Source organism: Lycium barbarum, chromosome 6 (assembly GCF_019175385.1).
Source record: "Lycium barbarum isolate Lr01 chromosome 6, ASM1917538v2, whole genome shotgun sequence".
Taxonomy (NCBI): Eukaryota; Viridiplantae; Streptophyta; class Magnoliopsida; order Solanales; family Solanaceae; genus Lycium; species Lycium barbarum.
In genome coordinates this window covers 9,855,549-9,881,144 of record NC_083342.1, presented here as the reverse complement: position 1 = coordinate 9,881,144, position 25,596 = coordinate 9,855,549, and the positions used below count along the sequence as shown (strand labels likewise).

Here is a 25,596-nt window from a genome sequence, read left to right as displayed (position 1 = left end):
TTACTTCTTCGCCATCCTAAAATAAATACTCACGTGCCGATAATTACTTTACCTCCACCATTAAAGCCACATTCTTTCTCCAATTCTATTTTTCTTCTCAAAACACATATGTTGATACGGTGACAACGACCGAAAAAGGAACCGACAAGAACTATAAGGTTTTCTTGGGAAGCAGACGAGGAAGGGGTGGGGAGGAAGTTGGCAAGACAAGTAGTTTCTTGGAGAAGCCGTTAGGGATAGGGTTTGGGAAGGAAGCCGATGAGAGGTTGGAGGAGGAAGTCAACGAGATTGAGGGGTGGAGAGTTCGGAAATATGATAAATAGAGAAGATATGGAGAAAAAAATGGTGTATCTATCTTTTTTGTTGTTGTTAATTAGGGTTTATTTTGAAGACTTCTCCTATTGAGTTATGACACTTTTCCCGCTTTAATTAGCACATGCGATGCGATTTTCAAAAAGTGGTGAAACACGAAGAAGGTATATATATTAGACACAATTTAAAGTTTGCCGCGTGAAAGAAGGTCCTATCAACGGATTACAAATTCAGGGGCCACGTACAATTTCATACGCATTTTTTACTAATCTCTTAAAAAAAAAAGGCATAACATGTAAATAAGTCCTCAAACTTAGCCTCAGCTGGCAAGTATGCCCTCCAACTTTGAGTGTGCACAAATAGGCACCTCAAGTTGTATAATGTTAAACACGTAAACACAAATGCTGACGTGACACATAAATTTTGGAGGTGTCACGTCAGCATTTGTGTTTACGTGTCCAACTTTATACAAGTTGAGGTACCTACTTGGGCACACTCAAAGTTAGAAGGCATACTTGTCAGCTAAAGTCAAATTTGAGAGTATGTTTATATATTATGCCAATAAAAAGGCTATATAACTAAAATAATATTTATAATACAGACCTTACAAATATAACATAACTTATGAATAATTTAAAAATCGGTAGAATAAATATTCTACTAAAATCATGCTCCATCCATATTAACTTGGAAATGCATAATTTTATTTTCCATCTTTAAAATATATCCCCAATACTATTTTTAACAAAAGAAATTTAAACAAGATTAAAAATTAAATAGTGGAGCAAAATAATTGTGCTAAATTTCCCCACAACCACGTTAGCTAGTACTCACACCTGATCTCTCAAAATTCACCAAATTTTATTTATTTATTTATTTTCCCCCAAAAATTCAAATCCCTAAATTGAAAGCAAATTGCAAAGCCATTGTTGTTGTTGTTCTTCTTCTTCTTCTTCTTTATAGGTATATCTCTAATTCTCTTCTTAGTTTCTTTTGTTTTGCCTTCATATTATGTATATATAACTTTTGATTCATATTTAGTTATTGTTGTGTGTTTAGAATATAATTATATTTGTCCTATCTAGATCTGTTTATACCCTTTTTTAAAAAAAAAAAAAATTGCTTTTTGGGTTTTTTAGGAGCTAAAATTCTGTGTTGGGTTGGTTCTTTATACATTTTTTTGTTCTTGAATTGAATAGGGTTAAATATTTTTTTTAGTTAAAGGTTCAATTGGGTTGGTCTTGTTTCTGCAACATTTAGGTGAGGGTGGGCGTAGGTGGGTGGTTAGGGTGGGGTGGAGGGTGGGTGGTTAGGTGGGGTGGGGGTGAGGGGTGAGGGGTGGGTGGTTAGCTGGGGTGGAGGGTGGGTGGTTAGGTGTGTGGGGGGTGAGGGTGGGTGGTTAGATGGGGTGGGGTAGGTGGGGGTGGAGTTGGGATAAGTCGGTGTGTTTTTATTGAATCCGGAAAATGTTTGTCAAATTTTTAAGGAAAATATTTTTCAAGATATTTAGTACAACCAAACAAGAGAAAATAGGAAAACATTTTCCGCCATACCAAACACACCCTTAGGTTACCTGTTTTGTGGTTTTTGTTTCTGGGGTGTGGTTAATTTGCTGTTTCTTTGCAGACATATTGGTTATCTATATTTTGTGCTGATTATTGAAATTTCTTATAGGGCTCTGCTGTTGGATATTTAGGTTTAGGGGAACCAATTTTTATGGAATTTGAATGCCAAAGAGGTACTAAGATTGGTTTGAAAGATTGTTCTATAGATTGTGTAGACTACTACCCCAGCAAAGAAAAAGCTGATCCTAGTTTTATTGAACCTTTAAAGAACCCAAAGAGTTTCACATTTGACTCAGAGAAGCAAAAATCATTGTGGAGATTGGATGGGAAATGCGAGGAGTCGCTCGGTGTTAATGAGGTCCTGCCCGATTGTCGTCGGTCTATTACTGACCTTCCTCCAGCATTGATCTCAGAAATACTTAATTGCTTAGAACCGAAGGAGCTTGGTGTTGTTTCGTGTGTGAATACGTCGTTGTATCGTCTTGCTTCTGAGCACCATGTGTGGAAGGAGTTTTATTGTGAGAGGTGGGGCCAGCCAATGTTGCTGGCCCCACCTTTGGGCACAGATGAGAAGTCGTGGAAGGAGCTTTTCGTGGATAGGGAGTTCCGTAGTAAAACATTCATGGGACGTTATAGTATTGATACATTGTATGGTCATACTGAGGCTGTTAGAACGGTTTCCGTTTTATCTTCAAAGAAACTTGTGTTTACTTCAGGGTATGATCAGATAGTACGAATGTGGGACATGGAAGAAGGTTTATCTATTGCATCGTCTCGCCCTCATGGCTGCACTATTCGTGCAATTGCAGCTGATTCGAGGCTCTTAATAGCAGGGGGTACAGATGGATTCATACATGGTTGGAGAGCCGAGGATGGAAATCCACATCTCTTTGATCTTAGATCACCTCAGAACCAAGACACAGAATTCAGAGTCTGGGAACATGAAGGACCGATAACATGTCTTGCATTGGACATAAATAAGATGTACAGTGGTTCATGGGACATGAGTATACGTGTTTGGGATCGAACTTCTTTGAAATGTCTGAAAGTGTTAATGCATAATGACTGGGTTTGGAGCCTTGCTTCCCATGATACAACAGTGGCGAGCGTTGCAGGCTCAGGCCTTTATGTTTGGGACATTAATATTGGGTCAAAACTTGCTACTGTCAACAATGTTCATGCTGGTAATGCTTTTTCTTTGGCGCGAAGTCACACTGGGAAGCTTCTATTCACTGGAGGGGAAGATGGAGCTATACACATGTTCGAGATCATTAGAAATGTTAAGTTTCATGTCAGGCGTGTGGCGACATGGATTCCTCACTCGGGTGCTGTTTATTCTCTTGCATTTGAGTTCCCTTGGCTTGTTTCAGCTTCTAGTGATGGAAAGCTCTCGCTTATTGATGTGAGAAAGCTGTTGAGGACCAATCGGAGTTATGTGAGGGAGAATAAAAATAAAAATATAGAGCCACCTCAAAGAATGCTACATGGGTTTGGGAGCAATCTGTTTGCTGTGGATGTTGGTCTTGATCGTATTGTATGTGCTGGAGAAGAAGGTGTTGTTAGGATCTGGAACTTCTCAGAAGCTTTGGAGGTTGAGCAAAGAGTTCGAGCATTAAGAGGACTAAGGTTAGAGAACAGAATGAGGAGGCGTAAACTTCAGTCTGAAATGACTGGTAAAGGTGGTCGTGCTGATCAGTGCTCAGTTGCTGCGAAGAAGAATCAAATGAGTGGTGATAGGAACAGCTGGCGCAACAAGCGTAGGGTGACCGGGAAGCTGAAGGCCTAGAAATTATTGCAGCTTGTCTGTGTCTATTAAGTATGCATTGCTGATTGCTAATTATATGCAGAAGGCATATCTTAATGTTTATGTAGCTTCTGCAGTTTTACCCATATCTCATTTACATTGGCATTTTAATTGAAGGAACAAGCTGTTCTTGATAGGGCTTGTTCCCTTTGATAACCCTTTCCTTATTTGGTTGATTTCCTGGTGGCTTTATGTCACGACAAGGGCTTACCGATGTTAATTCCTGATACATTTAAAATGCGAGAATGTTCTGTTCGATATGGTTATAAATCTCTATTCCTGTTTTTAATTCATGCTGGCAATTAAGAAGTCAGATTATTATTTGCTTTGGTTTTTCTTTTCCTTCTGAAACTGGTTAGTGGTGATATTATAAATGTCAACAGCCATGCACTAAGACGGTGCTTGTAACATACTCTGATATTATGTGCTTGTTGCTCAACCTGATATGACTTGCCTTGCAGATTCTTGTACTGCTTTAACATACAGTGATTTCTTTAAAAGCTTGTTTTGATTTGATGGAGAACCATGGCAGACTGGATACTCCGTGATACAACCCCCCCCCCCCCCCCCCCCCCCCCCCCCCCCCCCCCCTCCAGTACTGGCTACAGAGGGGCATATCCATTTCTTACACTAAAAAATAGCCTTGAGTGTCTTAGACAAGTTCCGTCTTCATTGCTTTTGGTGTTGCTGAGTACTGACAGCATTTTAGCATCTTATGACATCACTTCATTGCCAATTTGACAATGGTATAATCAAGTCTTCATCTGTTGTAATATGTTATCAATCTCTCTGACTTCTTTTCCATTGACAAAAAACTCGGGGACTGGTGCTGCCTTGATTCTACTTAAAAGGGCTGTAGGTCACATCTTAACCATGTCCTATGCCCGGCTGCTGGGTAAGAAACTGGATTAGTTCCGTGTTGTAATGATCATTCTTCCAGGTCTGGTCTCCTCAGCATGGAAACTGCAAAATTGGCTGGTCGCGAGCATGTGATCTTAGCAGATTTTAAAGAACTCGATCTTTTGTATCGACGACCAATTTCTTGTGTTCAGTTTTGTGTGAACTTCTTCTCTGTTTCTATGGCAGGCTTAATGTCATAAGACTAATGGACACCTTTTATATTATATATGTAGAAACATATTGGAGCTTGATTGAAACAGTTCTTTTTCTGCTACATGATTTACTGTCAGAAGGTTCAAACTCCTGGGATTTAAGGGAAAATGAAACACTGAGTTCTATGGTTAAGAAAGGTCATACACCCAAAACTGAGGTCTAGTGGTCAATGAAGTGAGCTGAGAACTTGTGGTCTTAGGTTCAAATATCAGGGGAGGCAAAAATACTAGGTGACTTTTTCCTGTTTGTCCAAACCTTGGTGGACCGACTTACTCGATACCTGTGCTGATGGGTGGTAGCACGTATCCCATATTAGTCGATGTATGCGCAAGCTGCCTTGAATACCACGATATCAAAAACAAAATGTATAATAATGGTTATTGTGTATTTTAATCCTGAAATCCCATGTCTGTAGAAGATAGCAGCTGCCTTTGGTCCTTGTATAGCTTTTTTTTTGTTATTGTTAGGAATAAATTTCTCATTTTACCCTTAATGATATGCTTTTATAACTATGCAAGTGTCGTGACTTGTTTAAGACCTAAGTTATGATACATATGTATCAAAAGTCTGGTAAAGGAAAAGGGAAATAGGAACACAAATTGTATGGTCTTTGTTATGGGGGAAAAAATAGGTGGTTCACGTAAATTTTGCTTCCAAAGTATACATTAAAATCCCCTCAAAAATAGAATAAGATAACAGCAATTACATAAGAAGCAAAATGTGACTGTAGAATAATATGAAGCAAAATGTCTAGAAAAAAAGGCGCTCATTCTAGAAAAAAATGGCAATCCAGACTCATCTGCACGAAATATTTCGCATTCACGTAAGTTTAGTAAATATTTATTTGTATTAGGAGTTTACGCCACATTATGTAAACTTATTATAGTTAAGTGATTTAATAAGATGACAATGCATGTTAAATTAATTATAATTAAGTTCTAAAAATCTATATACAAACATTATGTTTTTATTAAATTTTACCATTTACCCTAAAACAAATATTAGTGCTTGAACTCGTGATGACATGGAGACAAAGTTCTATTCTTGTTTCAAATGTCAATCAATTTTTAAAAGTAATACTTGAAAATCGTACATAATAATAAAAAAAAATACTAGTTGATAAACAAAAAATTCACAATCTTAAGACGATAAATATATAGCTGAGACCATCAAATTTAGAATAAACATCTCAAAAGGAATGAGGAGGAATTATGTAGTAAAGTTATTCAATTTTATTTTGCATCAATAAAATTATTCAACTTAAGATTTTTCTCTTTATAGAATTACTCAACCAAACTTGTCAACAAAGCAAATCAGACTTGGCGAAATAAATTACTAATTTTTATGCCATGTAAATATGAACCCCACAAATAAAACAAAATTAATGTTTTACAGTTGATTAATCTTTTAAGTATTTACTCAAACTATTATCCGTTGTTTAACTCATCTTAATCCAACACATCTCAGCTCAAGTAATTTTTATGCAGATTAATTACCCGTTTGTTTATCAACTCATTCTATTTTAACTCAATTGCAGCCAACTCATCCATTTATAACACTACTAGATAAAGTGACAGCACCTTTAATCAAAGGGGAGAAATTTATATTGTACTGCCATTTTACCAAAAATATCTCTACCTTCATTGATAACAAAATGGACCTTAGACTTTCTTTCGAGGCGCCTTGGATTGATCTCCTGTTACTCACTGCTAGCATGTTATTGCTGATTGAATTGCTATAATGGTGAAAAAGATTTCGGAAATTCCATCTACTTTAATGTTGCTATTTATTGGGAAAAGGACACAAATGGCCAACCGGGTGAAACTATTGACACCCGGTGGCCCAAGAATCTTAAAAGTCATTTTTTAGTTTTTTCAAAACAATTCTATTTTCTAGTCATTTTTCAAGTAATTCCAGCATATGTATATAAACTATATCATTGTTGTATATGTATAAAAAATGTATCATAAGTATAGAAATTGTATCATTATTGTATAAAATATGTATCGCTACTGTATATGTTTAGAAAATGTATCATACGTATAGAAATTGTATCATTGCTATAAAGGATATGTATCACTATTGCATATGTATAAAAAAAAATGTATCATACGTATAGAAACTGTATCATTATCGTATAAAATATAAATCCCTAAAGTATATGTATGGCAAATATTTCATTGTTGTATAATTCATTTATAATAAATGTATAATCAACGTATAATTCCTGTTTAATAAACGTATAATTAATGTTCTTACTAGTTATACACATATTATACATGTTTTGGGATATTTCTTGAAGGCTTAATTAACCTATACTTTCTAATTATACATGTTTTGGAATATTTTTTGAAGGCAGAATATGAATTTTTTCCGTTGATCTAGTCGCCACAAATAGTCATGTTCTTTTTGCAGCGAACTTTTTAGTGACGACTTTTCGATCATTTGTGGCGACTTTAGTCTGATTTTTTTGTAGTGAATGGGCTGGGTGGCTAGCGCTTCGCAATCCTTTGCGCCAAATGGCCAGCTCGGGGTATTAAGCCCAAAATGGGGCCTTTTTGAGCCTTTTTTTTTTTTTTTTTGGTTGATGGCCTCTCAATGTTGTTTTCCCAATTTTAAAGTTTAAGAGCCCAATATTCCCCCACATATAACATTGTTGGTCTTACCATTCTATGAAACTTATTTTTCAGTTTGATAGGTTGTATTTTTCACATATAACCTTCTATTACATAACACTTCTCTATTTCAACCATTCTATTTAGATTCAATGAGTAAAACCTTCTTCTATAATGCTATTCTTTTAGAATATCAAACTTAGATATCTAACTTCTTTTTCATTTTGACACTGCAATCCAATCTAATCTCACACTAGAGGTTGTCATGGTCCAGTTGACCCGTGTATATATATATATATATATATATATATATATATATATATATATACCAAATTAAATCAATTGAATCAGTTTTTTAATATTCAAATCAAATCATATCATTATAATATAAATTCTATCAGTTTCGATTTTTTCGGTTCGTTCAGATTTTGCGGATTTTAAGAATGTAATTAATCATAGACAGAAATTGATACAAAAAATGAAATGAGATATAATAACAACATCACATTCACATCGCTAAAACATTCATTTTTGATCACGTGTTTAATAAGACACCGCGCGTTTCCATTGCTTTTCTTTCTTATTTTGTGTGTTTATCATTTGCTGGAATATGGTGGAGGCTGGGCATTCACCAAACAATATATCAGGGACCAGGTTGTCTACCCCCTTATGCAGTGCAGTAAGTAAATATACAAGATATTACCATGGAAAACTCCTTGCTCAAGGGATTAAAAACCACGACCTACCACGTAGGATTTCAACTCCACTACACTGAGCAACTTTCAGGTTAACTCTTGCAACCTAGGAATTAACACACTTAAGCCCCCACCCTTACAATAACCCTATTGTAAGCAAATCTTGACTACCTCTAGCCTAGCACTCAACAAGGTTTGAATACCTCTAGCCAAACAAACTAATACACCTTGACTACCTCTAGACAAGTGTACCACTCAAAAGTTTTAGGAGGAAAACTACCTACAACAACTTCTTGAGAATTCAGAATACCTACAAAACAACTTCCTTTTAAAAAGAGTTACAAGTTATAGAACAAAAGAACAAAGACTTAACACTCCTAGGACTTAGCACATATTCAGTTGTAGGGAACAAGTCCTTGGATCTGTTGAAACCTTGTTCTTGAACACACCTTGAAAGGTGAAGACTTGCATTTAAGATTTGAACAATTTTCGGATTTTGCAAGAATGAAGTTTCCCTTGGGATATGTTGTGTATATAAGAGGAGAGGCAAGGTGAGAGTGACAAGTCTCTTGGCAGTACAGAGTTGTTGTTGTACCACTGCACTGCAATAGTGTCAACAACTTTACAGCTGTAGAGTTGATTGTATGATGCCCAGGGGACCTGATCGAATACCTGGTCTATTACTTGATCTCTCATGATATCGCAAAGTATGAAATAACTAGACCACTATATCCCCCCTGTTAGAGTATCTGGTTCTTTATACATATTTATCAAATCATCAAAACAATAAAAACACAGTAACCTTATCAGTTTCCCCCTTTTTGATGATGACAAACTTCGAACTGATGTTCCCCCTGAGAACCAGATCCCACTTATTCTTTAAGGAATATCAACCATCTCATTTCACAAACTTCAAACTGATGTTCCCCTTGAGAACTAGATCCCACTTGTTCTTCAATTTCAAGTTCCCTCTGAGAACTAGATTCCACTTGTTCTTCAACTTCAATCTCTCTCACTCCCCTTATGCATTTCCAAACAACAAGAATATGCAATTTTCCAAGGAACACATCTATATTTTTTCCCCCTTTTGGCATCATCAAAAAGAGAAACACAAGACATGGCAAGTAAAAAGAAGTTCAGTGGCATAAACGCCAAGCCCATACGACCAACACACAATGAACATAATCAGGAGCAGCAACGCATATAACTGACAAGCATTGCATATTTAGAGTAAATTTGCTGAGAGAAAAAAATTTATAAAAATAGTAGGATCAATCAGTAGTCTAAATAGCAAAAAAAAAAAAAAAAGAGGGAAAATTAACCAATTGCAATGAGTACCAATGCCATTAAGAGAGGGAGCGATCATGAGAGTGTTTTGACAGGAATGAAGATGAGCTGAAAGAGCAGGGATAGGCAAGATGGGACAAATCAATTTTTCTTGAGGGCTTGGAGAATGAGATCAATTCGGTCATTGGTAGCCCTTTGATCTTTGACTATTTGATCTCATAGTTCCTTATTCTTTTGCTTTAATCTGCCATTCTCAGCCTGCAACGCCGCTACAAGTTCACTATTTGGACTAGGTTCTCCTGCTTGCTTTACCAACTGAGCTTTGAGCAAAGCATTCTCAGCTTGTAGGTTCGCAATATCCGCAATAGCCTTCTCTTGGGCTTTAATCAAGCTGGAGATAGTGGATTTGTTGCCCATTCCATCTTCCTTGGCACGCATTCACATTCCTCCAGTGTAGACATTGTGAACATCAGCTTGCAATCTCCTTTGGTGGTCTTACCTGTTGGTATCTTGAAGTTATTGAAGACTTTAGTCAGGAAGAACCCGTATGGAAAACCATGCTTGCCTTCTATAGCATTTTCCATCTTAATTATGTGCTCAATCATTACAGCGGGTGGGCTAACAAAAGTGAAACTAGCTAATAGCTCTAAAAGGACCAGGTCCGAAATGGAAGCGACGCACCTCCCCTCAGTCCTTGGAAGCACCACTTTGTTTACGAACTCAAACAAAAGTTGATATTCGCCCTTGAGTAGCTTCTTGAATGGTGTCTCGCTTGTCACTAACTCCTCAGTCTTCACTATCATACTTTTGAACCCATCAGAAGCCTTTCCTCCAACTGTGTTTACTCCTTCTGTGGGAACTCCAAGAATCTTTCCAAGTATTTCTTCATTCAATCCAAACACTTCCTCATTCACAGAGCATGTTAGGGTTGATTTATCAGTGAATGCAAGATTGCAGTAGAACTCTGCTACCTCCCATTTAAAGACACTGGGGGCCGGAGAAACAAACAAGTGCTCCCACAGTTGGAATTCTACAATTTCCATCAATTCTTTCATTTCTGCCCTCTCAATGATTTTAGGGTCAAAAACCCTTCCCAGCAGTACTTTCTAATTTTTTAGATTGTCCTCCCTGCTCTTCTTCACATCTTTATTTTGATATCTTTTCTTGGAGGAACCAAGTTCCTCACTAGCACATCCTTTACTTTTCTTGGTGTGCTGGGACACACTCTCATTTTTATTAGGCTTTTCACCTTCGGCAGATTCAACAACTTCCATAACTAACTTTTTCCCTTTTTCTTGCCTGTTACTCTGGGTAATTTGTTACACCTCCCATTTTATTACAAGGAGATTTTGGCTTATTGGTGGTATACGCCTTCGGTACGGTAGTTCACACCAGAGCTTTAGTCACGAGATATTTTACATTGTATGTGTACATGAGTATAAGTATGTATGCTTGACATTACGAGGGAATTAGAAGTGAAACGAATCTAATCGGAGCAAATCGGAGCAGTTTAGAAAACTGCTGAAACCAGTCAGCATCGACGGCCCAAGGGACGGACCGTCGACACGTCGACGAGCCATTGCCTGGCACCGTCGACGAGGTTCTGCAATCAGACATCTCAGGCGGAGAATCGACGGCGCATGTCGACGAGCCGTCGACCCTGCTCGTCGACCCGCAGATCTGGAAGTTTCCAGCCCTGGTTATAAATATAAGCTCCCACGTTTTAATTCATTACTTCTCCCCAAAACAAATTCTATATCTCTCTAGAACCCTCTAAAACCCGCTCTCTATTTCTATAACAATCTATACCAAGAAATCAAGATCAAAAGCCAAGATTTAAGAAATTCATATACTAGGAAGCCTATTAGGGTTTGTGAAGAGTAAGGATTTCCTTGACATGTAAGTGGAGGATTTCATTCTAATGGAAATCCTTGGCATGTAAGTGGAGGATTTCATTCTAATGGAGTAAAGTAACTCAAGTCTTATTCCCTAGTTCTTAAGGTGAGCTTTATATTTACTGCATATTACTGAGAGTATTGAGAGGTTGAAGACTTGGATTATGGAAGAAAATAGAATATGGAGCTTAAATGTAGAACCAATGGTATTATTGAATAGTAGTTGGCATGAATCATGAATTTTGATGTATTATGAATAGAATCTTATTATAAATGATATTAAGAACATGGGAGAAACATAATAGGAGGATGAATGCAATATTTGATTATGACCTTGGTTATGGATGCCCTTGAAATGGGAGTAGGAGAGTTGAATGATGTATGGTTGACGAAGATTGTGGATTATGAGATTATGAATGTTCTTATAAATGTTTGGGAGTTGTTATATGATATGGAGAAAGTTGTAGAAACTAAGGAGATGCTGCCCAATTTTCATTAGCTTTAGGTCAAGCATACTTATGTTATCGATTATCTAATTTTACTACGAATTCCCTTGAAGTTAGAATCACAAGTTAGAGAGGCACGCAAGTAAATGATAGAGTTGAAGAGATACAAGGTATGTAAGGCTAGTCCCTTATTTTCTAAGGCACGATTCTCATGACATGACTATCCCTATTCTCCATGACCTTCTTACATTCCGGAAGATACGAGTCAAATTTTATGAAGATTCTAAAGCTTATGCTATGTTACGAATATGATAATGTTGATGATGAGTCTAAGCCTAAAGACCCTAAATCTTATGATACGACATTTCCACGAAGCTAATGATATTTATACGATTTCTTTGATGTTATTCATTATTGCTAGACACACTTTATGATGCTAGTTCTTTTAAGGTGACGTATGATGATTATGACTACTCCATAATGGAATCGGCGGCTCTCGACCTTACGTCACCCTGATAGAGGTATAGTTGTCTTAAGTTCTTATGCATGCTTTATGATAAGGTTATGATGAGCCTATGATAAGTATATGATGATGAGATTCCACCGTGCCGAGATGGCTGGACATGTCACTGCAAAGGCGGGCTGCATACGATTCCACCGTGCCTAAATAGCCGGACATGTCACCGCTAATGCGGGCTGCTATGCTTGCATCGTTCCTAGAGGGATGGACATGACACCACTAGTGGGTGGCGTATGATGGTCACCTGGACGCGGTTTAACGATGATGGTATATATAATGTGCTTACATGTGTTTTCCTCTAAAAGTTAAGCAGGTTATATCTTCAGCTAATATTTCATTGTTTTCTTATTATGATATTACTATTCATGCCTTACACGTCCTTTCTTTTGGAACGCTGTGTTCATGCCCACAGGTAGACAGGGAGACGGTGCAGATCCGTAGGAGCTTATCAGCAGATTCACAGGAGCACTCCATTATTCCGGAGGTGCTACTTATGGTTATATTCTTTTGTGTGTTATATTTTGGGCACGACGGGGTCCTGTCCCGTCCTTATATCTAGTACTCTAGTAGAGGCTCGTAGATGCGTACGTGTGGGTTGTTGGCGTCCCATGATGATGTCAGTGTACATTTTTGTATATCATTTTTGGTAGCCGTACAGGCTTATGTATATATATGTATAGCCTTGGGGTATTTATATATGTATGTGTTCAGGTTGAGTATGATGATTACTTATATGAGTGGTGCTTGGTAGCTAGCTCCGGGTACCCATCATGGCCTCTAACCGAGTCGTGACATAATTCTCTTCTCTGCTGGACACTGTTTCTTTTCCTTCTCTTTATTTGATACCATCATAACCTCCTCTTCGTCAATCAAATTCTTTAGGTCCTTTTTTCGAACCAAACTCCTACTACTTTTTCTTGAGCTACCTTTCTTGGTGGTTTTTTGAGCTACATCGAGTTGAGCCTTGCTTCGTTGTCTCATGACACGTGTCCTAAAAATAGTGGGTTTTGAAACAATGTTGTCACTATGTTTCATGGAGAGAGTCCTTCTCTTAAAGACAACACTTGAGCGAAGCTCATTATCGGAAACAACCTCTTGATCATGACCTGGAGAACCAGGATCCTTTTCGGAAGAAGGATTTCCCAAAGGTACACGGATGATAAGAATTTTTTCTTAGGAGATGTCTACCAACTTTATCTCGGAGGGACTAAGTCCCTTATTTATCTCACCTGATTCTGCTAAACCTTGATTCCCTGCACCTACTGCCTCAGTCGGTTTATCAACATTGCTAACACCCACATTTTCAACCTTGACATCTGAATTTTTTTTTTCAACCGTTACAGACGTATCCTCTGACTTTTTATCACTACTAAGAGAAGTAGGATTATCGAAACTTGAAGGAGTATTTTCGAAGACATCTCCCTTTTAAAGCATTGTTGTATCACTAATGTTGCCAGTAGGAACCATTGATTTTAGGGGTGACGAAATGGGGTTTTAATTTGTGGAGCTTGGAATGGCTGGGGATGTCTCAGGCGACACTAGGTCTTTCGAAGTTGGGTCTTTGGACGGTGAGTGAGTAGGATTAGTTTTACGAGTAGTGGGTGAGGAGGATTCATTGAGAGATTTTTTTTTTTGATAAGGAGTGAGAGTATAATTCACACAGAGGGATGAGAGATGAAGAAGAGAGTTTGGATCAAATTGATTTGGAAGGGAGAAGAAAGAGAGTAAGAATTTTAGATTGAAGAAGAAGTAGAAGGGACTGATTTTGATTGGTTCAAGGATCTTTTCTCACAAGCTTGAGTCGTTTCAGGGAAGTTGTAACGTTAGGCTTTAAGATTTCGAAGTGGAGGCGGGTAGCAATAAATGACATCACACTTGAAGAAATTGTTAATTATGATAATGCTGAAAAGACTACTAACCTTAACCATAGAGACTAGGTCTCTTGACAAACCAAAGTTTTAGCAAGTACTCTGAATTATGCAATGTCACGTATGCTTTTGCTGTCCTGAGACTGCCATTTATGTATACCTATAACAGTATTAAGAATGATTCAGATGCTACAGAAAAACCTTTTTAGCATTATACCTTTCCTCTTAACATAGTCAACCAAGGAATGATCAATTTGTTGAGCTTGATATGGCACAACTTCAAACGATTTCTTTCACAGTGCTTCCCTACTTAGTGCCTTGGGAAGATATTGGTGACCGGTCCTATGATGTTTATCTTTAAGTGTAGAAATAGAGAGAGACCAGGTTCCTTTGCCCGATTCATCTGTATTTTCTTCACTTTCTCTATCATCGATTTGAGAGAGATTCAGCAGGTTGTTCCTCAAGCTATGCATCTAGAACACATAATTAGTTTCATAAGGGAAGGTCTCGTTAATCCTGTCGATGCCAAGAATGTGTCCCTTCTTCTTATTACCAAAAGACACACTTCTCTCTTGAAAGGCTATGAGTAAGAGAAAATCTTCCATTTTTGTCATATGCTTTTGATTGGTCACCAACCATGTACCATTTGACTACCTCCTCTCACTTCAGCCTACAAACAAAATTACTCACTAGACTTAGGAACCCAATCTAGCTTTCTTGGGGTTTTTATAATGGTAGAACGGGTGAATTAGCTTCTGTTTTCCCATGCAGGCAGAACATTATTATTTTTTGAAGACCAAATCTCTCTGTTCTAGATCTCTTTTCAAGAAATTTCTCATTTTTTTGAACAACTTGAATTTTGGCCTTGCATGTATCTTCACATTGACCTGTTTGATCTTAGTGAGTTTGTAACCACTTTTTAGAAGTAGTAACATTCTTGCTATGTAGATTGTAGAGAGATTTATCCTTTCAACTTTTAGAACCTTCCCTCCTTCTTGTGTTGCTCTTGCCCATAGAGTTGATCATCTCAGAGGAATAGGTCCATCGGAATGACATATCAAGATCAATTTTTATCCTTTTTAAGTCTTCTTGAAGTTGTTCATTCATTTCAAGAGCGGCAGTGAGATTCATCTTAGTTTTGTTAAGTTCTTTTTCAACCTCAAGATGCATCTTACTGGCTTCCCTTTTTCCTTTGAAGGGTGCGTATATCTTCTTGTTGAGCAGACTTTGTTGCATGGATCTTTGACTAGACCTTTGATCAAGCTTATCCTTCAAAACTGTAATGGTCTCTACCATGCCATTTCTTTCTTCTTTTAGCTCATGGAGTTCTCTGAGAAAGACTCTTCTTTCTTTTATGAGGATGTGATACACATCAACTAATACACTTGTTAATGACATCATCCTTTTTGGGAGTAAGTTTTCAAATTTTTCTGAATTTCAAGACAAGTTACCTCATCATCATCTTCATCTTCAGATCCGTGACAGCTTGTTTTACTTCTGGTAGTCTTGATGGCAGGCTGCTGCTGCTAGCCATTTTTCCTCTTTAAGATTCTTGTCAACCACTTCACTTGTCTTCCACTGGCCATTTTGCTTTCTATTTGAGTTTGGTGAGACAGCCATTTGAGAGATTCTTTCTAGGTGTTAACCTTTTAGAAAGCACCTACTCTGATACCAATTTATGGAGCCTGTGCGTTCACCAAACAGTATATCAGGGACCTGGTTGTCTACTAGTTCCCTTATGCAGTGCAATAGGTAAATAGACAAGATATTACCGTGAAAAACTCCTTGCTCAAGGGATTAAAAAACCAAGACCTACCACATAGGATTTCAACTCCACTACACTGAACAACTTTCAGGTTACAATTCTTGCAACCTAGGAATTAACACACTTAAGCCCTCACCCTTACAATAACCCTATTGTAAGCAACTCTTGACTACCTCTACGCAAGCACTCAATAAGGTTTGAATACCTCTAGCCAAGCACTCAACAAGGGTTGACTATCTCTAGCCAAATAAACTAATACACCTTGATTACCTCTAGACAAGTGTACCACTCAAAAGCTTTCGAAGGAAAACTACCTACAACAACTTCTTGAGAATTTAGAATACCTACAAAACAGCTTCCTTTTGAGAAGAGTAGGTTTACAAGTTATAGGACAAAAGAACGAAATATTTACACTCCTAGGACTTAACACATCTTCAGTTGTAGTGAACAGGTCCTTGGATCTGTTGAAGCCTTGTTCTTGAATACACCTTGAAAGGTGCGGAGACTTGCATTTAAGATCTGAACAATTTTCGGATTTTACAAGAATGAAGTTTCCCTTGGGATATGTTGTGTATATAAGAGGAGAGGCAAGGTGAGAGTGACAAGTCTCCTAGCAGTACAGATTTGCTGTTGTACTGCTGCACTGCTACAGTGTCAGCAGCTTTACAGCTGTAGAGTTGACTGTACGATGCCTAGGAACCTGATCGAATACCTGGTCTCTCACTTGATCTCTCATGATATCGCAAAGTCTGAAATAACTAGACAACTATATCCCCCCTGCTAGAGTATCTGGTTCTTTATACATATTTGTCAAATCATCAAAACAATAAAAACACAGTGACCTTATCACGTACGACCACATTGCTATCTGGAACAACCATGAATAGGTGACAGATTCATCATTTACATTTATGAATATTTTGGTCATGTAACGTCAATTGTTATGGTGTACTATTTTACTTTCTTTTTCAAAGGTGATGGCTTTCAGTCTTTTATTCCCCCTACCTCACCAATAAAATAAAAAAATAAAAAAACACAATTCTAATTAGATATAGTCCCACTTTCTGTCTGAATAAAGTTGGTTAGAGAGTGGAAGAAAGAAGAAGAACAAAAATCAAAGTCAAAACAAAAAGAAAAAAGAATTTCAAAGGTTACGTTTCTTAATTTGCCAGTTTTTAACCTCCCTATCTTAATTATATCTCTTCCGTAAAACTCCTTTTCATAATGTCTTTCTCCTTTTCCTCTCTTCCTCCCACTCACGAGAAGTAAAATTCTTCCTTCCTCTTCAATAGATTTATTTTTCCCTTTCATTTTATGTCTGTTGTACTACTCACGTTTGTATTTTTTTAGTTGTTTTGTCGTTCACTTACTGGATTAAACAAATTTTATTTGATATGGCATGTGCTTCTTAATTTTGCAGAAGCCATCAAACATGGATACATCAACCACTCTAGTGATTGTAACAAGTTTGGTGAAGAGATCGGGGCGGGCAACGGAAGCGATGGCACCAATCATGGCACATAGTCTCCAACTTAAATGCAACGAGGAATTTGGAGTTCTTCCAAAAGAGCGATCACATCACAGACATATGTGAATATCTTTCGAAGTCAAAGTAGTGGGGATTGGTAGTTCAATCACCCATATTGTCAAATAAGACAACCTTATAATCGTCAACTATATGAGGAACCAGATGTTTTCACTGATTGGTCTGTTCCAAACCCATGAACTAGGACTATGGTTCGATAGATCCCCTATTCCTAAAATCTTTGCGTTGTGCTTCTTCAACTATCCCCATCTCACGTTTCCTTTCTTTAATTTGTGGAAATCAAGGATGTGTGATTTTGGTCTCTGATGGTGAAAAAAGGGTGTAAGGGAAAGATAAAATGTGGACTTCTTAATACGTTTGCTTTGTTTGAGTATCAGTCTTGAGAATGAAAGCAAAGGATGGATGATTATAACCTCATTTTTTTGGTGTTCTATTGTTGTTTGTTGTGAGAGATTTTTCATTTCTTTGCCCGTTTGGGTATCTGATGGCTATATTTTAGGAAAGAAAATTTTGATATGACATATATTTATCTTTTTTCGGGATCTTTTACATTTTCTACTCAATTTGACTTCAATTTGTGTTACGAATCCAACAGTCACTTGGGCAAGATAAAATCTAAATTTAAAGTCATGAAAGAACCGGGTAATGCATTAGAGAACTCATTTAACCCAATCAAAAACAACTGTTTCATTTATTGGAGAAAGAGACTATTTGATCCATTGAAGTTCTTGAACTGAATATTGCATGGTAGTCCACTTTATGCTAGCCACTGTTTTTAGTACCGCATTTTGAAGCTGGATCAAACCATCCAACCATTACATTCCATCCAATTATACAACTAAAATTATTGCACAAAAATAACAACATGACATAAATTATCATTGCATTCCAAAACATAAAAAATATCTGCAATCAAGTGTGGGTATGAAATGGTGCGGAAAAGTGATATTAATGTGAGGTTTATTTAGGCAAATTCAAGCTAGTGAATTTTACACAATTATATAGAATGAAAGGTTATTAAAGATGAAGAGCCAAATGCTTTACATTTTCAATAGAGAAAATACGATTTCTGGACCTCTTACAATTTGAATAGAAGAAAATGTCTTTTTCAGATCTCTTATATGTTATTTTCAGATCTCTCTTAATACAAATTACAACCGTAGTTAGAGCGAGGATAGGAATTAATGACCAAGGTGCCATCTTAGATTCATTTCAAGATATAGTTTAAGTTGTATATATGATAAATGTAAATAATTTTTTATCCATCCGGTTATCCAAATGATATCTAAATGCATGTAAAACTTGTTAAAATGTGGAATTTCAAAATCTTAAATCTTTTTCATAAACTCTAATTCCTATGTTGATTTAACCTATGTCACATAAATTAAAATGGAGGAACTCCGAGCAAGCATAACTTACTGGTATTAGTTTTACGACTAAAAATATTCAAAGGCAACACATTTATATATTTTGTGTATGTGTATGGTGATGGCGCATTGAACATTGTTCCTAACTAGTGCGCATAAGCGTCACAGTTTGTGTGGATATCATATCATAACTAGTGCTGTATTTTCTTTTTGTCTCATTTTATATGACATTATCTGATTGGATATAAAACTTACTCCTAAGATACTATTATGACTTATCTATTATATCAATAATGATGAAAGAAAAACATTGAAGAGAAAATTTAATTTAATTTGATAGAGAAGACATCAAACTTTAATAGTTGAAATTTAGTGTGCTTGACGTCTTAAAAGTAATTAATTGTTTTATAGGAATTGAATAGTGTCAAACCATTTGAAACATTTCAAAAGGGAGAGAGTGTCATATATATTTAAATTGAGATATATGGAGTAAATCACTATATTTAGAGACAAGATTGCCCCATCTTTTGTTCATTCTAATTCCTAGCGTACTACGCTACCAGCTACCATTTTCAAATTTTTTTAATATAAAAAATTTATAATTATCCTGTATTGTGACATAGGAATGCATTAAATCTTTCTCCGTTGTAAAATCATTCTAAAAGAGTTAGTATAATATATCAAAAGATGAAGCAAGAACAATAAAGAGATAAAGAGAAACAAAGGATAAGAGTTTTCTTATTCATCCAAGTATGTTCAAGTGTGTACAATATGAATTCATATGCCTCTATTTATAGTTGTACATAGAGGCATATAAAAGGGTAGCTATAAATATGACATTCAACATATGAAAATGTGGGGAAGATCATGGGTGAAGTGGGAGACATTCAGAGGCGGAGCCAGGATTCGAAGCTTGTGGGTTCGGGGTTCTAATTCTTTAATGTTACTGGGTTCTTAATTAATAATTTGTACATATTTGACAAAACTTTTAATACAAATATATGGTTCGGACAAAAGCTACTGGGTTCGGCCGAACCCCCACCCGAAGGGCTGGCTCCGCCCCTGGAGACATTACATCAAACCTTTCAGATCATGGAGGAGGTGGAATTTATTTCTAGAGTGGTGGACATCCACACTTATTATTCATAATACTCCCCCTTGGATGTACATGTCTTGATAGATAATGTGTCTCGTTAAAACCTTACTAGGAAAAACCAAGTGGGAAAAAATCCTAGTGAAGGAAAAAGAGCACACATCTCGTAATACGCATTGCTAGCCGCCTCATTAAAAATCTTGCCAGGAAAACCCGGTGGGACAAAACCTCAACTAAGGGAAAAAGAGTACAGCGCATATTATACTCCCCTTGATTAAAGTATCACTTAAGTCTTGGAGACAACACATCCAAATCTTGTATATCAGGTTTTCAAAAGTCGAGGTTGGTAATGCTTTAGTGAACATGTTCGTCAACTTATCAATCGAGCGTATTTGTTTAAAACCTATTTCACCTTTTTGTTGAAGATCATGTATGGAAAGGAACTTTGAGGAATGTGTTGTATTTTGTCTCCTTTGTTATATCCTAGTTTTAAATTGAGCTATGCAAGCTTCGTACAATATTGTTGAAATCTTCATTTCCAAGTAAACATCATATTTTGCATCACATTATTGCAAAATATGTTGAATTATTGATCTCAACCAGACACGCATTCCTGAATTGCTTTGTATAAGTATCAATAAGTGACTGTTATTTCGAACATCATAGTGTGGCAGTATCCTCACATGCAAATCAGTACTTGCTTGAAGACCAAACTTCATGTAATAATACAAATAATGCCCTGCATTTACATAACCAACAAATCCTTGATAATATTTGTTAGAATAACCAGATCTATATCAATAATTTCTTTCGCAATATAGAATCGATCATGATTCGATTTATCCATCATTTTCATGAGGTCTAGACTATAGTTATTATATCTAGCGACATTACCACCATCACAGTACTCAATGGAATCGCTTTAACCCATTAAAGATTTGTTGAAGTTTCACTTTCGTAAACCTTATATGCTTTAAACCATTTAAAATCCCTACGGATTTTCTTTCGCTGTCAATATAACCATGTTGACAACAACTAGTTATACGCATTCAAAATTATCATGTATTGCCAGACTGATAAGAAATCTCATTGCATCCACCACAGGAGAACACATGCATCTCCATACAATAATGTCAGGACTTTTGCGAAAAAATTTTAAGCCACAAGGCACAAGCCGTACTTTATATTTACGGTTTTATTTCTCAATTTACTCTTCGCACAAGAACCCAGTTGTACCCCACTGGCATTATACCTTGAAGTCCTTGGGCTATAGGTCGAAAACATCAATTTTCTCAGTGAAACAAAATATGTTTGAATTGCGTATATGGTTAATTTGTCCATATTCTTTGACAGATTTAAATTCAAGATCCTCATCACCATTTATAATGTTGAGAACTACATTATATCAAAGATACAGTCGACGGTCATTTGATATCGGTCCCAATGCGACATAACTTTATCGAGATCTCTTCATTTTTCATCATTTTCAGGTACCTGAACCTAACCAAGGGTTGTATGAAATATTATGTCGTGGTGCTATTTTAAAGTACTTGCCTCATTACTGTGACCATCTTGATCATTTCCTCCTCTCCTTTTTCAAGGACTTTTATCTTTGGAACCGATCAGTCTATTGCCATAGACTTTATCTATCCTTCAAGGACTTTAATTCTAATTGGAATTGGAGCATTTGCAGCTGGAATAATATTCACTTTCAGGTCAGTAACTGCTTCTGGCAGTTAAGTTGAATTATCTTTTCAACGAGGATCATACCAGTGATAATTCATTGCATATACCTTCTTTTCCAGCCGCTTATTATCTCTCCCCCTAATGTTAGTAAATCTAACATTTACCTCCCAACCTCATTTAGGGACCCATATTTGTGCGTTGTGGTGGAGCAATTCAATCATATACCGCACATGCAAATTCTTAGATGGGAATTATTTGGTTCCTGACCCTGAACCAATTATGATGTAGGAACTTTTTATAACTTGTTGGCTTGATGCGTACAATTGCTGCTACATATTAGATAACATATCTCATCCCAAAATTTCTTTTTGGGAGTTTGTTCTCATAGCCAATTGTTTAGCTATAATTGGAGGCAAACAATTTCTGCTAAACCAACTTGGATATAAACCAGCATTATCAACATCATTTGTTAATTTGAAATGGTGCTCTTAATTTAAGAATTTGAGCAAACAACCTTGCAAAAATCAAACTGCAAGTTGATATCATATGCACATATGACCACAACGGTGATGCATCTATCAAAACCATATAATAGTAAACCGATCCACATGGCCGGTGATTGGGCCCTTATAATACATACATACATACATACATACATATATATATATATATATATATATATATATATATAACCTTTTATATGTTCCAAAATCATGGGATACAATCTCAACCTTAGCTGGTAAATTAATCAATTTGTCATCATGAGAACAAGCAACTAGGGGTGTACAAAGGAAACCGACAACTGCACCAAACCGAGAAAAAAACCCGACTAGTGGTTTGGTTTTAAAAAGAAAAACCCGACCACTCTTGGTTTGGTTTGGTTTTAACTAAAAAAAGCTAAACCAAATCAAACCAACCCAGACATTACATGTATAAAATTTCAAAAATATTTTATACATAAATATATTTATTTATAATGTAATTTATAAATATTTCTTAACCTTTTTCATAATTTTTTGTCGTTTAACATATTATTTCAACCTTGGAATTAGAATTTGAATGGTCCAATTGGTTTTATAGCCCATAGATATTAGTAACTCAAATAAAACCTAACAAAAATCAAATCAATACTAATGCTAACAAAAGAAATTCAATTCTAACACTAGAAATGACAATAATGTTGGATATCTATTCTTTAGTTTTATATTGTTTACACAATGAAAATAAATAACTTAATTTTTTTTTCTTTAATATTTAGCCATATAATTAATATTTATTAGCCGTACTTATTTAGCGTGATTTAGTACTTTTAGATTATGATCATTTTCTATATGCTCATGACTAAGTACATTTAGATTATGATCATTTCATTTTATGCGATTCCATTACATTTTTTGTTCAGTATTTTAGTACAACATCATCTCTCATCTCACATTTTGTGTTATTTTCTTAAAAATATCTTAATTAGATTATCGTATCTTACTAGGACTAAAGAAATATTGAAGTACAAGTAATATATTTTGTATGAAGATTTTACCGGAAAAAACTCAGAAAAACCCGAGCGACCCAAAAAAATCGAGAAAATCCGAGGTTGAAAAACCCGACTTTTGTTGGGTTGTGTCACGCCCCATTTTACAAGGACGTGCGGGCACCTATCGTTCCCATCGGGATAGGCGAACCCATATCCCAATATTCTCAAATAATAGAAATAGTGTAAAAAGGTAAAAATAACGTAAGTCTCACTAGTATAATATAATAACAGCGAGTGCGGAAGTAAATGAAATCCACCCAGTATCTGGTCTGGTCATACAAGAGCATCTAAATCCAAATACTACAAGTCTGAGTAATAATACATAAGTAGTCTCAAATCATGTCTCAGAGTATAAAGTAAGACATAAGTAATGGAAGAGTCTTCAAGGCCAGCGGTCGCTATACTCACCCTAAAAAATTCGTATGGAAGCCGAAGGGTCGATCAGCTACGGGTCAGAGAAGTAGATCCGACCTGATACACTGCATTCATAAAAGAATGCAGCAAGTACATGTCAGTACAAATCACAGTACTTGTAGGCATCACCGGCCGACCAAGCATAGATAACGCAATCTAGAAAATAAGCAGATAGCAAGGAATCTAACAAGTATAAGATAATAAGATCACAACCAAGTATTTGTCATCATCTAAGTAAAGCCTCTAAACCTAATATACGCTAAGTCTGAAATATATCTAATCCAATGATTACAATCAGTCACCACGAATCGCAATCAATTCAATGCAATGCAATAATGGAACGGATGAGATGTAATGTCATGCAAATGAGGTGTACATATGTACTCCGGACGGAAATATCGACGTCTTGATAGCACAACCCAGCGTGACTCGCGAAGTCTAAGTGCCACCCGTCCGGATCTTTGCCCAGCAGACAGACGGGACCCTAGCTAATTGCTCACAAGGGGAGTCTCACCGGCACCACCCTGGGGGACCCGCAGAGTCCATGCACTAACAACGATTTATGGATAACATCGGAATCGGCCATGCAACAACGATGCCCGAAATAGCTCATCGGACATCGGCTTTCTCACAGTCACTCAAATAAAAGAGTATGTCAAATGAAAGTTTCACACAATCAACGATTTTGGAATTGAACCTCGGACATCGGCCTTCTCACAATCACTCAAGTAAAAGAGTTTCATCAAATATGAGTTTCATAAAATCAACGATTACGGAATGGATCTTCGGACATCGGCCTTTTCACATTTACTTAAGTAAAAGAGTTTATCGAATATCAGTTTCGCTCAATCAACGATACCGGATCATCACCGAATATAGGCTATGCATGAATATGATAGTATGAATGCAATGCATATATCAATCATCAACAATCAGGTTCAATATCACAAGTACCAACAAAGGGGTACACCAACAATGTATTATATCACAATACCAACAGTATATCGATATCACTAGTACCAACAATGGGTACGTCAACAATGTATCATAATGAAAATACCAACAACGGTATATCAATCATATCTCCGTCAAGACAGTAACACAAATTCTAATATGTACCACTAATCGTGGCATCAATCAATCAAACAATAAACACACATAACGGGGTGGCTAGTCCCAACACGCATCAGGCCCAACCTAAGGCAATATCCAACCCAACTTCATACCCAAAGGTTCGCATGCTATCTCCGACATTATATTCTAGATATGTGATTCTCTATGCATAGTCTCACTAGAGGTAAGCCATAACCTACCTGGACTGCCGAACCGCAACACCAACAAGTCACTCCTTTGCCTTTCCTTTCCGCTGAACCTCGGAACCAAAGTAGTCTAAGCATAATCGAATTCTATATTAGAAATCATGCAGATTGATACTAATATTGTTACTATTTCAATTCAATCCATTTTAACCTTAGAACTTGCGGAAATTAGCCCACAAGGGCAAAACGGGAAATTCGCGGGTAAAATACCAATTTGAGTCCTAGGTAATCATAACCCAACCATTAACTGTTGAATTAGCCCAAGAATTAGTCTAATTTCTGATCCAAGTAAAAAACCCCCAAATTGGGTATGAACCCTAATTCTCCGAATCCGAAATTCAACGTTAAAGGTCGAAGATATGAGGTTACTAAACTTAGATTCATCACATTTTAACATTAACATCATCAATTTATCATATAAGACCCTAACGAAAAGTCTCCCAAAACCCTCCTTCAAATTCCATCTCTAAGGGATTGAAAGGGGAAGGGAAAGAATCTAAGATGATTGTGACAAAGGAAAAGTAAAGGATTAGGCAAAGTTTTACCTCCAAGAATTTCTTTAATTTGTCTCCAAGAACAGCTTTCCCAAGCTCCAATATCGAGATATGAAATAATGAGGGTCTAAGACTCATTTAATGGATTTAACTACCCGTCACCCGCTGTAGCGGTACTGTGACCGGCGGCGCCGCCCCAGCGGCCACTTGATCGCATCAGTGATCAAGCCTAAATGGCTAGGACCGCTTCAGTGGTAGGTC

General features: G+C 36.7%; 1 protein-coding gene and 1 long non-coding RNA gene across 2 annotated transcripts; both read left to right on the top strand.

Moving 5' to 3' along the window:
- Positions 1 to 1,037: 1,037 nt before the first annotated feature.
- On the top strand, positions 1,038 to 3,939 carry LOC132600737 (F-box/WD-40 repeat-containing protein At5g21040-like). Its single transcript, XM_060314086.1, has 2 exons — positions 1,038 to 1,275; positions 1,987 to 3,939. Exon 2 carries the CDS (start codon positions 2,029 to 2,031, stop codon positions 3,661 to 3,663), a length of 1,635 nt encoding a protein of 544 aa, XP_060170069.1. The 5' UTR covers positions 1,038 to 1,275; positions 1,987 to 2,028; the 3' UTR covers positions 3,664 to 3,939.
- A 12,715-nt stretch (positions 3,940 to 16,654) lies between these two features.
- LOC132599534 (uncharacterized) lies at positions 16,655 to 17,862 on the top strand. Its single transcript, XR_009566862.1, has 2 exons — positions 16,655 to 17,150; positions 17,306 to 17,862. It is a non-coding gene; the product is annotated as an uncharacterized LOC132599534 (long non-coding RNA).
- The last annotated feature ends 7,734 nt before the right edge of the window (positions 17,863 to 25,596 follow it).